Genomic DNA, 18833 nt, shown 5'->3' with positions numbered 1-18833 from the left:
AAAATGTTTCCTTTTTATATTTAAAGGATTTTCAATGAGTTAACTGGTCTCTGGGGGCATCTACTGGAAATTCTGCAAACTGCAGTTGTATCATGTAAATGTGACAATTCATTACTTACCTTAACACAGATATATTTTAATTGATATGCAAATAAAGTGACACTCAAATAATATAAATGCAAAGTTATGCATGGCATTCTTTCTCACCCATCTGATAATAGCACAATGTGAAGCTGAGATGAGATAACAAATACTCCATTGTTAAAAATGTAAATACGGTAGGTAGTATCTCACAGATTAACAATTTTTAAGCAATTCAAGTCTCATTTTTTTAAAACAGGAAACATTTTAGAATATTTATATATTTAATTAGATACTTTTACTAATCCAAATAAAGTGCATACAAAAGCACTTTATATTATGATGATATCTGTAAAACAAACTCATTTTGTATGTTAATACAGCCACCAATCACAAATAGACTGATGATCACTCTCATTTTCTATTACTTAACTTAGAAAATATGTGGTAATATTTCAAAAAGTAGAATTTCACCTGAGTCAAAAGAATCTTTTATAATAGTCTTCACAAATAGAATTAGGCATTAAAATGAACATTGTTAATTTCTTCTAAATATTTCAAAACTTCAAAGCATAATTAAGATATAACATAATACAATCAATGCAACTTATTATAGTTTTAATATAAAACTCAAAATTTTATTTCTCCTCATATAGCAACAATTACAACTAATCATGTAGTAAAATTTTTATTATCATAGCCATTTTACAAATCTTGTTTATCTTTGTAAAATTTTTAAGTGGTACTTACAACAAAATAAAACACATTGAAGGTATAAGTATTGTGATATATTTATACTATTATATATTTAATATATTTATATGGATTTAAATAAAAATCTTTTTAAAACGATTTGAAATAGCTAACATTTTAGCTTCATTCTAAAAAAGCCTCATGAGTGTATTGATTTATATTTTTTTCTGAAAACTTTGTAAAATTGTCTGACTGTAATATCACATTCAATTGTATAAATGACAATATCAAAATAAAAATGCTAGCAAAAATCAGAAGATAAATATCTAAGAATAAAATTTTAGTTTAGGTATATATTCAAATGAACCAACTATACTAATTTGATAATTTGAATAATAAATAAAATCTACCTCCAGGAGATTATTAATAGAATTTTATACAATTTTTCAATTGTATTTACTAGCTGAAATATTTAGAGGACTCTCTTACATGTGCAAATTTTATAATTTTAGAAAATATAAATTATTATGTTATAAAATTTAGAAAGCATAGTGAAACTTTTAACATTTTAAGACTGTGTGTGTGTGTGTGTGTGTGTGTGTGTGTGTGTGTACATGTGTTACTTGGCAAATATTATCAGCCCCAAGTTCAAACTTTCATTTTTTTTAAAAAGAAATCTAATAAGGATAAGTAAGAAATAAACTTGACCTCATAGAATTTCATAAATGGGAGTATCAATAAAACATTTCAAACAAATAATAACACATTTAAAAATTTGATCAGCAGCAAGGATTTCTCCCAACAGTGCAATAAGAATTCATTTCAAGGTGAGTGATCTTATTTTAGGATGCACGGAATGAATATCTGTGTAGAATGGAACAAAAATTAGTTCACAGATTCAATTTTTAGAACTGATGATCAGCATTAAAAGTAGTGACTTTTTGTGAGTTCAGTGTTTATAAATCTAATATTATTTTTGCTGGTGATAAGCACCAGATATCAGAGAAAAGCTGTGATTTTTTTTTTTTTTTTTAAGCAGGCAGTGCAGGACTACAACCCTTCCTATGGCTTTAAATAATTCCCTTAATGATATAAAGGTGTTTTCATGTGCATATCCTCTTTAAAAATGATCTTCTCAAGTGATTTCCATCTAATCAAATATTTGAAATACAATGGCTAGCATCAATCGAGGGTGACTAAACTCTGCATCAGATGATATAAAGTGTAATGAAAATATTTACCAATGGAGCAGTCACGCAGCATTTTAACACTATTGTTTTAAAAATCTCAAACACATTTTAACAAGTATTTATTTAGAAGTACTATTTATTTTAATGAAAAAGAGTAGCAAAATTGCTTAAATGAGATCGATTTTACACAGAAGTTTTGTAAATACTTTTAATACTTGCGAATGCCTTTTAGAAATTCAAACTTCTTTGCAAAACAAGTTAGGTTAAGGAGTAAAGGTGGTGAGATGTCAACTGAATGCCATTTTTTTAAAGGAGAATTTTTTGGGGAGTATACATTCAAGCCAGAGTTAAACAGGGGTCCAAATACCTTTAGCCAAATGCAGCAATCACATAATGTTACATTCTTTTTGTTCAAATTACACTATAACTTTTCAACCAGAGGAAACCTACTAAACACAGGCTGAAAAATAACTCCTGAAAATAAGCTTAGCTCTTTAACTGAGTTATAATAATAAAAAAAGAAATCTGAATAATTGTGTAATTCTTTGTATTCTGTTTTTTAATATAATGACAGCAAAAGTGAAAAAATATAGAAAAATGAGATTGCTATCTCAAAACTGAAAGTACGTGTTACCATATATCTCATTAGCAATATTTTTGATTAAATTAATATTTATAATTTTTATAAAAATGATAATAAATTATGATATTTATTCTACTTTTTAAAACATAACTGTAGACACACTCCACATACTTTGGAATTGTATATTGAGGATGGTTTCCTCAAGTGATATCACTGCAATAGTTTCCTGCCAGCTCTCTATGCATATTCACAAATAACAGAGCTGTCAGTTTTCTATATAATTTGAGTGGAATATCAAACTCTTAATAAACATGGAAAGCTGGAGAATATAAAGACAAAACTTAGTAAAAACAACAAGTTGCCTTAAAAAGAAAAGTTTGGCTTGCAGTGTTCTTTTTTACTAAAGTGTGTCATGTATTTTTTTCTTTGTAAGAGTTTGATGAGTTTTGCAAGTAAAATTCTGTTTCCTCTACACTTGCTAATAGTCATGAGAATCTGTAGTTTGCACCTTCCCATTAAAAATGTATTGTATTTTTTGAAATTATTCACCCCGCCTTTTATCCAGATCATGTCTTTGAAAGGAGGAAGTAGATAATAAATGGAATAATTCATGATCTCCCATTAAATATGAAACTTTCTTTTGCAGAGTTTAGAAAATGAAGTTCTACATAATGTACAAAAGTTGATTAGAAGTTTTTTAACCTTTTCAAGAAAAAAACCTCTCACATTAAACAACCGCATGAGGAGGTTTCCTCGGGAAAAGCAAGCCTATCAATTCTTTACCCTGATAGCTTGGTGCTATATATTCTAATGTTGCTTCCTCCAAATATATATTCCTTTCTGATACTCAAAAAAGTATTTAAATGATGACAGGAAAAGAGTACACACTAGACTACAAACATGACATGTATTTAAGAGAAATATAACTTGTAAAATACAAAGGAAAAAATCACATAAATTAAAAATGAAAACAAAACATTACCCATGCTCTTTTCAGCGGTGTAATGAAAGGTAGTATAAGAGTAAATAACAAAACCCCCATTAAGATTTCTTGTATTATGACATTTCTCCTACTGAGGTAACAACATTTTGTCACGAGGAAAGTATTTCTTATAAAACTCCCCGTATGCAAACTATTAACCATATTCTTTTACTATCTCTCTCTCTGATAAAATTTAAAAAAATTAAACTGAATGATTTTCAGGCTCTTTTCAAACTCTATTTTTGTATATTTTGGGAGTCAGAAATCTGTTGTAATTTAACTAAAGAGGAAAATGTCAAACTTTAAAGAGTATCATCCATCCCATTTCTTTGGGATTTTGAGTTTCTGTTATAGAACTAGTTCATACTTTTACTAAACATATTGTAATTTTCTCTATCGTACGAATGAAATTAAGAATGTATTTTCTTCTGTCACACTGGAATGCATAAGTGGTAAGTACTAAACTGTAAGCCAGGTGAGTGAAGAAATCTCTGCTATTGTATGTCCTTTAATTGGTGCTGCAAGCAATGTGTGTGCTCCCCACAGCAAAAGCGAAGCCAGGGTTTCTCACCAACGGTACACAGTGACCAAGCAGGCAGGACATAACGAGAACTACGTTAACAAAAACAGAAAATAAGTTAATCATTCTGATGTTTTGGGCAGACAACATCTACGTTTAAATCTCTTGTTTTTCTCAGTGTCACAGTTAATTCATGGCAGCTATTTTAAACATTTAGAAAACAAGTATTGAAACCAGAACCTGGGCTACAAAATCAAATATATGCATCAGTGAAGATATTGTAAAACCAAATATGGGAGATGAGACTCGAATTCAAAGTTTAAAAATATGCAAAGTAGATATATAATAGGCAGAGACTACGGCATTTTTGTGTGTGTGTGTTCCCATATTAGCAGTGCAGATGCTGACAAAAGGAAAGCTTGCAACATCAATGCTAGACAAAAGATAACTCAGTCAGGAAAAAAAATTAAAAGAACATAAGATTATCAGAGATTCATAAATGGATTAATTTACTGGGAAATATACCTGGTAGGAAATAGTACACTTAATAACATTGCTTCAAAATATATAAAATTAACAATAAATGGTAATTGATTTTAATGAATTTATTTTCAGAAACTTAAAGATGGAAATTTATTTGAAATGTCTTGATTGATGGAATAAACAGACTCAAACTGATTATTGATTCTAATATTCTATATAAATGATATTGCACATAAATTTAGAATATATATTTTAAATTCACAAGATATATTTATGAAAATTGGCTGTGTACTAGTCATACAGGAAATTTTATAAACTGTTGGTATACTTGGTATATTCACTGTAAGAATCTCTCTCCACCTCTGTATTTCCCTTTGAAACAACAGCAAACTCCAAAAGAAAAAGAAATCAAGACTATTTACCTGAAAATTTATATACATATTTCTAATTTATTCATTTTCTAATGGTGAAGCCCTATGGAAATTTTAATGTTTTTAGAATTTTAGAAGTTTCTAAATATCAAATGCTTGAAGAAGAAATCTTCACATGGAAGCTTGCAGAAATGCATTTGTTAATAAACAGGAGAAATGATACATATTAAGGAGGCAGTTTTCAACTCAGGATACCACAAACACATCCCAACAAAGTAAGTACAATGAAATGAATCCAGATAAAGGACAATGAAGAAAATATTATGGGCAAAATCATACTTTAATAAAATAGGGAAGAAAAAATTGACCCAAAGCAATGCGGCTATGTGACCCATAAGGTAAGTCGGCTTGTGAAAAGACAAAGAAATCCTTGCAAGCATACTTGAAAAAATTAAAAGGAAGAGTTACCAAACAGCATAGGATTTTAAAAGGCTGGGTCGCTTCCAGATATAATTAGAGCAACAGCTAAGTTCTATTTTATCCTTCACAGTGTGCCGGTTGCGGTGCTCAATACTTTGCATGCTGTCTCCATTCTACAGATGGAGAAACTGCAATACAAAGCATTTAATGAACAAAAGAGATCACATACCTCGTGAGAGATGGGGTGGGGTGTTAGCCTGGCAGCCTAATTCTGGAGTCCAAATATTTATCCTTCTTTGTTTTTATTCTACCTCTGAGAGGTAGAGATTATTTTAATTGATACAGAAGAGATTTAAAAATTGTTAGAAAATACCACTTCAAACTTTATTGCAATATATATACAAATATGTATATATTACAATATATATATAAAGTATATATAATATGTGTGTGTGTATTTCCTAAAAATACCAGTTAGCAAATCATTAGAGAAAACTAGCGTAAATTAAAACAAAAGATTTAATCTTTTTCTCCAAACTTTTTTCCCCAACAAAGGAGCAAAACTGTTTTTACAGGGGAATTCTATCAAACTTTTAATGAGAAATTTCTATCTCATCTGAAATGCCCAGAACCTCAAAAAGATGAAAAATTATTTAATTCTTTTTACTTAATCCCAAATAATAGCAACAAAAAGAAAACAGCTTGGTATCATTTTTATTTAGATGCAAAATTCATATAGACACATACACAAAACACAAGCACAAACATGATACGTGTTAATTTCATGAGTAGAGCAGCTTTATTCCAGAATTGTAAGAATAGCTCAAAATCAGAAAATTCAGAAATTTTATGATCATTTCAGAAGATGGTAAATAGCATTTAATAAATTTCAAAACTCATTTGTGATCAAGAAAAGCAGAACCTAATAAAATTCTTGATTTTGGTAATGTTGTCTGCTAAAATACTATGAAGAAAAGCTTTGTAATTTGCAATCCCTGGGAATAATTTTCTCTACAGTAAAGAATATGAGGCTGCCCCTGCAATTAACACTGTTGAAATTGAAGGTCCTCATTAATGTGAGACTCAGTATTTTTCTTTTCCTAAAATAACATGCAAATTCGGTGCAAACCCTTAAAAATTAATTATATTTCCTGACCCGTGACAAGATAAGTCTAAAAATCACATGAAACAGTAATACACAAGACAGATTTGATCATTTAAACAAAAAGGAGCATTGTCTACCAGATATGAAAACGCATTTCAAAGATATTAATAAAAAAAGTCGTGGCACTGATACAAGAAAAGGCAAATAAATCAATAGAACACAACATGTATGTTTTATGTATGTGTAGAGGTACATGAATATACAGTAAAAACTTGTCATTTAATACAAGTGGTATTGCAGTTGGGGAAAGATTTTAGGATAATTGATTAATTTTATTTTTGCTGGTTTAATTTCTTACATTAATATTAATGTACATAATATATAAAACACATGCTATGTTACCTTTCTTCATTTAATACACATACATCTCAGCTGTCTGATCATCTTGTTAACTTGAACATGTATGGTATGTTTATATAAAATAATCACTAAAAATTTTCAGGTGCTTAATCCTGTCATTTGCTATAGCAACAGCGCAGACCTTTAGATGTCTGACTTCGGTATTGCTTCTTGGATTATGCAGCCTTTTCTGTTTTCTTGAATTCTGTATACTACCCTCACAGTGTAACTATTTAGGGGTGTGGACAGAGTAGAGAAAGCCAGTGGAAACAGGCCACGGGAGCCACAGATGTAATCCACGTGTGTTAGAAGGCTGAGACAGGAGGATCACAATTTCAAGTCCAGTTTGGGTAAGTTAGCAAAATATTATCTCAAAATAAAAATACAAAAGGGGCTGGGTAGACAGGTCAGTGTGAAGGTCCTGGATTCAACCCTCTAACAGAGAGAGAGAGAGAGAGACAGACAGAGACATAGAGGGGACAAACAGAGACAGACACAGAGAGACAGAGAAAGACTGAGAGAGAACAGAAAAAGCTGTTTCTTAGTCTTTATGGAGAAATTTTTATGTTACTCTCACTTTTAATTAATAGTTTATCTAGGTATACAATTCTGAGTTAAAAGTAAACATTCTGCAGATTTTGAAAATATCTTTCCTTCTTTCCTAGGACTAAGTACTATGCGGACGATGGTGATTGTGCCTGGTCTCTGTTTGTTGATTGCAACCCCTGCCGTGACCTGTGTAAACTCCTAATATCTCCCCATTATACGTAGCATCCTGAAGTTTCACAGAGATGTATCTAGGTGGAGTTTTGACTTTTTATTTTTGTTTTTTCTGGCCACTTTACCCTAAATATGTTCCCACCCCAGACTAAGAAAAAAAAGTTAAGTGAAATTGATAAATCATGTCTATACTTTTTCCCTGATCATTGACTAAAGATTAATCAATTTTCTTTATCTTTTCAAAGAATAAACTATAAAAATCATTTTTCTGTAGTATCTATTTTATTCTCTCATTTTACTATTTATTTCTCTCTGCTAACTTTGAACTTAATTTTCTTTCTTTTTTTTCTTTCTTTCTTTTTTTGTGATGAGACATGCTCTCACTATGTAATTCAGGCTGGCCTTAAACTTGCAGTGATCCCCCGCCTCAGTCTCCTGAGTTGCTGGGTGATCATAGACCTGGGTCACCACATTTGGCTTCTAGTTTTGGAAAAGACAACTGAAAGCATTGAGATTATATATTCCTATTTTGTAAGATAAAATTTTAGTGCTATAGAGTTTCCTTTAAAGTAGTATTTTTGCTGCATCTTACAAATTTTCATATGTTGGGGGTTTTTTTTGCTCAGTTCAAATATTTTCTAATTTACCTTGAAACTTTTTCTTTGATTCATAGGTTGTTTAAGAATATGGCAGGGCTGGGGAGATAGCTCAGTGGCACAATACCTGCCTGGCAGGTGCAAGGTCTTGAGTTCGATTCTTGGTACCAAAGGAGAGAAAAAAAAGTAATATGTCGTTTGACATTAACATCTGTTTTATGACTGACAATATCCTATTCCTTGACCAATCTTTTATAAATACTTAAAATAGAATATATCTTTTTTGTTGAAATATTCTGTGTTAATTATTTTAGGTGATTGAAAGTGTTCAAGGCTTCTACATAGTCACTGATTTTTCCAGCAATTATTGAGCGAATGGAGCTGGAATCTCTAATTACAGCTGTACAAGTGTTTATATCTCCTCTTTCTATCAGTTTTTAATGTATTTTGAAGTTGTATGATTAGTAGACAAATACTCAAGATTATATGCCTCTTGCTCCTTTTACCAGTATGAAATATCACCTCCTATCCCTAGTAATATCTCAACTGGTCCTGAAAAAAATATTTCTTGAGATTTCTGATTTTCCTTTCTTCATTTCTCACCAGGGTAAGAATTCACTATCCTATGTACGGTATGAGCATTTTAACCACACGAGGGAAATGAATTTCTTGATGTTGACCTTGAAGGAGAAAAATATTAGGCCAAACTAACTTTTAATGTACTTCATTTTTTGGGTACCAGGTATCAAACTCAGGACCTTTCACTTGCCAGGCAGGAGCTTAGGCTGCTGAGCTACACCCCCAGGCCTAGCCCAACCTAACTTTTAAGAAAACAACTCCCACATTCAGCAACACATGTCTTTAGCTACTTTGGGGTAGCTAAAGGTAGGGTAAGAGATTGTTTCAGATAAGAATAGGGAATTTAATAGAAAGCTGGATAAGGGTTGGAGAATAATTGGATCATTATAGATATCAAATTGAATGGAGATTCTGGATCCAGATAGCCCTACAAGTTCTGGAAGAGTCTGGAATCTGATCTCTAAAATATTCATTGGATACATCCCTAATATATTCTTCTGGGGTTTTATACTAGCTTACTCATCCTTTCTTCTCCATGAGGCACTTTTTTCTACATCACTGATCCTGCTTCTTTACAACAATAAGCTACCTTTGACAAATTTTCTACCCTCTCTATGCCTGACCTCTAAGAGCAAGGGCTGCTTTTTCTAGAGTTGTTGTGAGGATTATGTAAAATAGAAGTAAACATGTAACAATCACTTAATGTGTTTTACCTGTTACTATTTTGCTTGACACAAAATTTAGTCAAGATAAGCAATAGTTATGACAAGATGTCTATGTAACCATTTTATAGTCCATTCAGGTTGCAATGTTCTTCAACGTTTCTCCATTTTTCTTGGATAAGCACGTGTAATAAACTTCTTTTGGAATTTAGTATGAGGATAAAGTTTGTCTCTCTTGAAGCACTCATGTGTGTCCTTTCATCAGTAATGAGAATCTCTCTCTCCATCACAAATTCTTTACCTGGTCAGCCCAGAAACCCAAGATTAGACTGAACCCTGCATAACAATGACAGTGTTTCTATTGTGTTTATTCACTTCTCCTGTAATTGTTTTTCATTTTCTAGTTATAATCTGACAGCTGTGTAACACAACATGTTAACTTTTTGTTTCTTTAATCTATTCTAGAAAAACAGTAAGAAAAAAATATTACATCGTGAAAGTCAAGTCAGAAGAGTCTTAAAGGTGAATAAAATAAATCTGTGCTTTCAAAGTCTCCTAGTTCAGAGTGGAATTGTTTTTTCTGGCAATAGTAAGAAAGATAATTAGATTGCAATTCAGTACATGCATGCATATACATAATATATGTAAATTATGAAGCAAAGTTTAAAAGTACTGGTACACAAAATATTCCAATCTCTTTGGCAGTTAATCCTCATAACCAGTTTTTAATCCTATTATCACTATTTGTATTTTTTCCCTATGAGGAAGCCAAGGGTCAAGAAAGTTAAGGAACTTACCCAAAGTCAACCAGTTGCTTTATGAGCAAGTGCAAACCTGGGGCTTGACGTGGATAGTCTGGTTTTAAAACCCAAGCACTATATTCCATGACACCTGGCAGCCTTTCAATACTTAGCCTTACTGGATGCAGTGCACTCTATTCTGTTTTGCTTTTTAGTTTTAAAATGCTGGCCATGATCCCCAAACTACTCTCTCATTAGTGAGTACTGATGGGTCACAATCTATAGTTTGTTAAATATTAATAAAGAGGGAAAACTAAAACACAAATACACTATCACCAATGGCTCTTAAGAGAGTTTCAACAAGAGTTTTGAAATCTACCATGTGATCAGGATAGTCCAAAGGAGGCATCATAAAGATAGAAACAGTTCAATTGGGGCTGGAAGATAAGACCTTACCAAGCACACAGGCATGAGGAGAAGGTAGTATTCTAGACAGTGCACATGTGCAACGCTACAGAGGGGTACAAAGTCATGGGCACTCAAGCACCCATATCTGTAACCTCAGCACATACAGCTACCGAGGATGCACACAGAGCTATGGCCCAGGCTGTCTGGAAACTTACATTCTGATAGAGGAAAAGTATAAACCAGCAAAGCAGCACAGTTGTGTAAGTGGCAGAATGGGAGGAGATCTGGGTATCACAGATTGGTAGCAAGGTTACCTAATACAGCTGAGCCATTTAAAAATAAGGAAGAGTGACCCATGACACAATAAAGAGAAGAGTATTTGAGGCCAAGAGAATGGCAGGACACAAAGGATGAGATATAAAAGAGAGCAGAGCTTAATGACCTGGGCAACTTCAGAGGTGGAATGGTATGGCTGAGGATGAACTCTCGAACTAGAATGTCCAACACTTCTTATTGTCACATGACCTGATAATATTAGTCACTTAATATTTCTGTGCTTCCATCTTTAAGCATAAATGGAACTAACAAAAAGTAAATTTTAGATTAGCTTCATCTTAGATTTTTTGAGGATTAAATGAATTAATTTACAGTATATGCTTGAAATAGTATTACCATTATTTTTACAAACAATAAATTTCAAAATGGAATAGAAAGATTTTAACTGGAAAAGGTAGGCATCGCTGGGCTACAGATGGCTTTCATTTAAAAAAAAATTATTGAGTGCTTCCTGTGTTCTGGATAGTGCTGGAGACTTAGGTGTGAAGGGGACATTTCCCCCAGAGACTCAGGTCGGTTCAGATGAAGCCATCCTTGATTGCTTCTTTTACTCATTCTCCAAGTTCATTATCCTGCGTGAACTGACCTTCCTCTCACTTAATTGTAGTCTAAATTAGACCAGTTCTCATTGTCTCCTCTCCGTCTATCTGATCAAACCAACCCCATCTCTCCCACATGGGTTGTTGCTATCTCAGGTGCTTTTCAAAGTGAGGTCACATTGTGCCATTTCCCTGCAGAAAATGACTCCACAGCTTCCCATTATACTTAGAGTATGATTTAGGCTCCTTAGAAAATATTCTGACCAAGTAATTTCTTATGAACATGTTCACTCATGAACATGAAAAGAATGAAAAAAAGTTCAAAAATAACAAAAGATATTTGGAAGGTTCTTTGTTATTGATCATGTAGGAGTTTTGGAAGATAATATAGTAGTTCAATGCATACATTTAATGTAAGGACCCAGAGTACATTGGTACATTTCCATAATCAAAATATTTAAATATAAAACCATAAAATGAAACTAAAATTGATAAATCTAAATATATTATCAAGACTTTTAAAATGATTTATTCATTTACTTTCTAAGTAAGTGGGATTACAGGTATGTCCCAGCACGCCCAAATCTCACAGCCAGTTTTATCAAAAATGGAATGTGAACTTTTGTCTAGGATGTGTATATTGGGGGGAGGAAAATATAACCTTTTGCATTTGGGTTTTTCTAGTTGTATTTAATTTTCTTTAACATGTTTATGTGTTAACTTGAAGAAAAATATTTAAAATGTATTCAACCAGGTTTAACCAGTAATATACAGAAAATTGAGGTTAATAATTAAAGCATAATGTTTGGGAATATATATATATATTCAAAGACAATATATATACATATATTTATAAACATATAAAGTATATGTGTCTTGATAAATTGTCTTCCTAGATTGAAGAAAGTTTGGAGTGTTTAAAATGTTCTCAGAGAGTCATTCTAAGGTAAATATAGTTTTAAATTTAGTAAATAATCTAATTTAAACCTACCAAAGAACAGTATTTTCTGCAGAATTTTTATTCTCTTTGTTAAACATTTAAGCATTTTGATTCCCTAGTTAGACACTGAAAAGTTTTTATTTCAAAGGCAAAATGAATATTGGAGCTTTCTAATCCAAAGGTAGATATCACCTAGCTACACTGACCAGAGATGACCTGGATCTGATAACTCCTATCAAAGCCTTGCAGTAATCAAATTTCTTATTATCCCCTAGCACGGATTTGCTTTAAGAACTGAGATAGAGACCACAGTCATTACCCTGCCTTTAGTTTTCAATATAGAAAACAAAATAGGATATGGGTATCTCCTAAGATTTTTATATACCTGCAATAACAGGAATATTTTAAGGAACATTTTTCAACCATATAAAAAAACTGAGAGGAGCCTGAAGAGTTTGGGACCTTTTCTATTTTTGTTTTTTGTTTTTGGTCTTTTTTCCTTTTTTATCGGTACCGGGGATGGAACTCATGACTGCCTGCTTGCAAAGCAGGCGCGTATGCCGCTTATGCCCCAGCCCCGACCTTTTCTATTTTAATACTAGCAAAGCACACTGCCAGAAACAAAACCCAATATGCTAAGACCATCATGTATGCATTTTCTTGGTGGTTGGCTTCTTTGGAAAGCTTAATTTGCAGACTTCCACAGACAATTCATTATATGCAAAAGAGCAAAATGTTTTGAAAAGGAAAAGTGATTTCATAAAAGCATTAAAATTACACAAAAATGAGTGAGTCTGATAAGGGCACACTCAAAGGAGTATAAATCTCTGTTATAATGCTATGAAATATTTGATTCTATTTAAATGTCTGACCACTGGGTAACCCAGGCACCACACTGGTAAAATAAACATACCTGTAGTTTATAAAAATATCATTGGAAGAATTTTAAAATTTAAAATAAAAACTTAATTGGTTAAACACTAACTTACTCTGAATCATACAATTCAAAATTAGTCAAGAGAAAAATTAGTCAAGAGAAAAAAACCCTTAAAAGATATGAAATTAAATGGGTTTTGTTTCATTATTGGTAATATGGTAATTGACAGCCCTAATTGTCACTGAGCTGATTCACAGAAAGAACTCAGTAAATGTCAATAAATGAAAGTAAGAAATGACAAAAGAAAACCATGTCTTAAAGACACACACACAAATCTGAACTGAATCCTCCACAGAAAAAAAAGTCTGTTATCTGAAGCAGAAAATAATAGGGATCACATTAACATTCTCTATCCTTAGATGATTTTGTTTATTTGTATCCTCATACACATAGCTAAAGTTGTTAAAACTGTCATTTCAGAAATTTGTATTTGAATCTACGACACTTTTACTACTTAACAATTCAAAGCAATTATGGCATGATAAATGATATTTCAAGTCCTTTTAGAAAATAACAATACAGTCTGATCATACTGTACAGAATTAAAAACCCAAAGTGTATGAATACTTCAAATGTTTTTTCCCCCAGATGCATCTTTCTTTAGTAATCACCAGGCACTATCAATGAAACATGTGAAAATATATCCAATAAAATGAAATCATCAGTGTTAAATATAAAATACAATGCATTTGATTTCTAGAAAATCAAATAAATAATAACCTAAAAATCAACAAAACATGAAATTCATTCTGTAAATGTAGATGATAAAACATGAACGAAGCTCCTTGCCTTCACACGAGTCTATCAGTTCCAAAGTAAAATAAATTCTTGAATTTGTCAGTTATTTAAATTAACCTGGCTCAATTACTCATTTAAATTTCATGATGAGGTCAGAGAAGGGCTCCATGGGGAGGGCACCTTCACGTGACAGGAAGCATACAGGGAGGCAGAGTGGTGAAGAGAAAGGGAGGGAGGTAAGACCAGAGAGGTCAGCCAAGTCCAAAGCATCCACAGTTTCGGGCCAGCTGATGAGTTTGGAAAGCTTTTGGAGGGTTCACAGCAAAGACTGTCTTGACTTACACATTTCAAAGAGCACTGGAGTTTGGTAGCACCAGAAAGGATATGGGATGACCAGTAGATTTTCCTAGTGGTTTTGGTAAGAAATGGTGACAGCTGTGTGACGAAGGGAAGAAGAGAAGACAGGAGATGTTTTGGAGTTGTATCTGATGTGGACAAAATAGATCAAACAGAGCTGAGTAAAGGCAAAGTAAAGATCAAGGCGGCTGTGGTGCCATTCGCTGAACCAGAGAGTGACTGGAGGAAGACTACTGGGGTGCAGTGGGAGAGGACCAGGGAGGAAGCACCAATCTAGCTTTGAGTTTTATTGGCCTTGGAATGTTTATTTCATATCTAGCTAGACATGTCCAGGAAGCAGTTAGATATAAAAATTTGAAACTTACATTCTCTCGATTGAGAGATGATGTTGAATTTATAAATATGACTAGTATTTAAAGTTGTAGGACTGAATCCTGCTTGAGAGTGTAGCTGGAGCAGAGGGCCTTGAACCTAGCCTTGAAATCCTAGCTACAAAGAGTCTGAATAAAGAAATTGAGCCAGCAAAGAGGCTGAGGGGTACAGTGTAGAGGAAAACCATAAAACAAGGCTTCCCACAATCTACAAGGGCAGACTGTCCAAGAAGGGGGGTGTTGCCCTCTATCAAATTCTGCAAGGGTATCAAGGAATATGAGAAGAGGATACAGTCATGAGTGACGCTAACAGAGAAATTTCAGCAGGCACTTATGTTGATATGTGTAAGATCAATGGAATGGAAATCTATTCATTGGCAGATGAGGAAACAATGGAATGTGAACAGATTAGAACAATACTTCTGCTTGCTGTGAAGGTCTAGAAGGGGGGGAAAAAGTCTCTGAAAATGCTAGAGCACCTATGAGTACTAGTCAGACTTATCCAATAGGAAGGGGAATTTGACGATGCAGAAAAAACATTTGTAAAGGAGAAAAAATTTATAGTTTCTCTCACTGTGAAAATGCACTATTAGATATAAAGTAAGTACTTAATAAATGCTTATGGATCAATTTATCTTTTTAGAGTTGGATGACTGATAAAAAATATTATGCAGAATTTTCTTAATGCCTAATAGAATAGGCATAATTCTTCTTGGCACTTGGTAGGCTTTGTTAAGAGTTGCTAAAATCATTCATCAGTTTTGTCTTCTATGTGCAATTCAATTTGTTTGGGGTGAGATCTAGAATGTGTATCAATCCAAAGCACACTAGGGAGCTGAGCGTGTACTAGGTCCATCCTAGTGACTTGCATCTACTATCTCATGGAAGGAGTTGTCTAAAAAGCTATCCAAGGAAGCTTTAAGAAGGTTGTAGTATTAAGGACAGAAAATTTTTGAAGTCAATTTGGTCATATCTGTAGTGGAAAAATATTAAGTAGTGCAATATTATTAAGAGAATATTCATAATCATAGTCTATTTTACATTCTCTTTGAATAAAATTTTTCTCCAGTCTGCACGAAAAAGCCTAGGTGCATATGAGTTTCTGGTTTCTTGAATTTTGTGAAGCATAAGTTTAATTCCTAATTTATTAAGCCAATTGAAGATATTTGGCTAATTATATATTTAAGTAACAGTGCAAATATTATGTGTATTTTTTTTAGTTACTAACAATACTATCATGCAATACTGCCCTTTAATTTTATCTAACAAGTTGCTATGGGCAGTTAATGAGTTAAGAATCAAAATAATTGTCAGAACCTAGATATTATGCATAGCAGTTAGAGAACGCTGTGGAAATGAGTGACAGTTACTGCTAACATTTGTTATTTTATTTTGTTTATTTTTTAAAAATTTGTTATTTTTTAAAGTAGCTGTTGACAGACTGAACTACTTTGAATTTCTGTGTTATATACAAATTCAGAAGATAAGGTGAACCAAAATAAAATATATCAGAAGTTTATTATTTCAGGATATCTGAAACCTATACCAAAATATTATTTGGATCATTTCTTCAGTAGAATCTCACATTATGTAAGATAATACTTTAGAAGATTTGTTCCATAAAATATTATCATTAAAATGTTTAATGAATTCAGTAGAATGCATTTACATTTATAAGATTTCTATTTTTTTAATGTTTACACTTAACTGATTATAGCAGTCATTAAGTCTATAGGTCACTAATATTAAGTTTGGGTATTATTATGTTAGGTTTTTACACATTTCTCACAAACTTACAAGGATTTTTATTCTGGTTTCATTTATCCCATATATTAGATTCTAAATAGTGATAAAAGTAAAATTTTACATTGTTCATTTATAATATAAATCCAGAAGTTTTAGAATTACTGTTAAATTACACAGTGAACTACAATCTGTTGACTCTTTTTGTGGGTTATTGGGGAAAAGAAAAATACACTTACTAGAGCTATTTTTTCTTTAATCACCAAGGGAAAAAAAAGGATACAAATCTTTCTCTTAAAGCTCTTTTCTTCTCTATGGAAAGAACAAACCTTAAAATAAAGGTTAATAAGCAATTAACAGCTCAGACTTAAATATGTTAAATATTATGGTATAATATCTTGGTAAATATAAGAATTTTGGAAGCCATAAAAGTAAAAATGTTGATATGTGTAAGATCAATAGACATGACTTATCACTATTTAATATGAGCTTTAATATTTAAATGCCATGTTCCAGTGAAGAAGTGTACTGCACAGGAAAACTGAAATTTCAATAAAGAACCAAGACAAAGAAACAAACTTCATATTAAAGTACCTTTAAGAGGTTATACTTACGCAGCAACCTCCTCTTTTGACAGTCCTTTGAAATTCACCTCCAGGTAATGATCTATGTCATCTTTTTCTTTGATCAGTTGAGACCTAAATGAAATGGAACGAAGTAATAAAGCACTGCCTTATGAAGTTGAAAAGCTCCCAAACACATAAAATGCCAACAGGAGAACAGAACTATTCAGGACATAATAGCATCGACAATAAATATTCTGATCTAAACACTATAGAGTTAAGCTGTTCATGGATCACTTCAAAATTTTAATTTGCCTGAATAGAAACAAATAGGGAAGATCAATAAAACTAGTGTATAAACAGATAAAATACCAACAAATTGCAATAATCCACATTCTTACATAAGAGGAGTTTTCTCCTCAAATATGATGTCTTTCATTTTGTTTGTGCTATTTCACAGCATAATATTCCAGCTGCAGAAGTCATGTTTGTTTAACATAGAATCTTGAATCAAGGACACTTCCTTGATACAAACATTACTAAATTTTTTCCTGCAATGTTGTTCAAATCATGTTTCTTAAATCACACACATATTTCAAAACATTATTAGAGAGTCAAATGCATGATTTCTAAGATTTTACTGAGCAATATATCTGCAATGTGCTCACCTTCACAACTTCTGTTCACTTTAAAAAAATAAACATGCTATTAATTTCTCATAACCACTGAGATATGGAGTTAAGCAGATATCTTTGTTCTATTCAGAAGCTATTAATGACTATGTGAAATTTGCCTTAAGGGTTAATTATAAAAATATTTTTCTAATAAAATGAATAAAAGAAGTTTTCATTAAAATCCATCTGATTTTTGGAATTGTGCACCTTGAAAATATAATTACAGTAATTCAAAAAGACAGGGGGAATGAGTTTTTTTTTTCAGATTTTGCAAATATTTCACAACATTCAAATCTAAGATACAAAGCTGGAACACACATACAAATTATGCATCTATCAAAAGATTTCTCAGTTACAGAAAAAGAAATTTTTGATTTTAAAAGAACTTTAATGTTAGTTTAGCAGTGTATTTATTTTGGTCCAAGGACTTTGGTCTTTTCAGAAATACTAAAAATGAGATACGAGAACAAAGAAGTCTCATAATACTTTGATCACTATGCCTTAAAGGAATTGAGAATTATGTATATAAAGAAAATAGTCGAACTTACATATGCAAATGATTCATATTGATAAATATACATATTACTAAAAGCCAATAAAATTACAAATGGCAATTTCAAAGTTGCACCATCTTAGTTAATATTCATAAACATGATAAAAATGCCTCCAGTTTTTCTGTTCTGCATTTTCTCAGTGACAATTCCAGTAGCTAAGCAGCTTTTCACTGCTGGTAGCAGTCTGATGATGTACAGTTTAGATCCCAGCATCGCTTCAAGAGCTACATCGTGCCTGCCAATCTATCCTCATAGTAAACGTGCATGCTTGCCCCTTTGAGAGCTTGTTTGGAGGGTCTAGCAGGGGAGTGCAACTACCCCTATGCCCTTGATCTAGAAAATGGTCCCTTTAGGAGCTTATGGGAGGAGGGACACATATGGAGCGGTGACAGTGAAGAGAGAAACCTGCCTAGCAATGGAGATCAGTCCAGTCAACCCTGGTGATCAATGAGTGACAGATGTCACTGCCAACCACCTCACATCCATTCTCCCTTTAAAGCTGAAGTCTGTGTTTATGTTCCTGTGAATTAAAAGTCACACACCTTTCAT

At 32.4% G+C, this 18833-nt stretch overlaps 1 protein-coding gene across 1 annotated transcript in view; it reads right to left on the bottom strand.

The window, feature by feature from the left end:
- Ttc29 (tetratricopeptide repeat domain 29) overlaps positions 1-18833 on the bottom strand; it is a 219524-nt gene that overhangs the window by 195452 nt on the left and 5239 nt on the right. Inside the window, exon 3 of the mRNA XM_023560358.2 lies at positions 17108-17191. Coding sequence (XP_023416126.2) covers positions 17108-17191 — 84 coding nt within the window. The remainder of the gene's footprint in view (positions 1-17107; positions 17192-18833) is intronic.

This window comes from Cavia porcellus, unplaced genomic scaffold (assembly GCF_034190915.1).
Source record: "Cavia porcellus strain 051 isolate PalLab524CR breed Dunkin Hartley unplaced genomic scaffold, mCavPor4.1 scaffold_14, whole genome shotgun sequence".
NCBI lineage: Eukaryota > Metazoa > Chordata > Mammalia > Rodentia > Caviidae > Cavia > Cavia porcellus.
The sequence above is the reverse complement of the archived record's forward strand: the minus strand, read 5'-3'. Positions and strand labels throughout refer to the sequence as shown.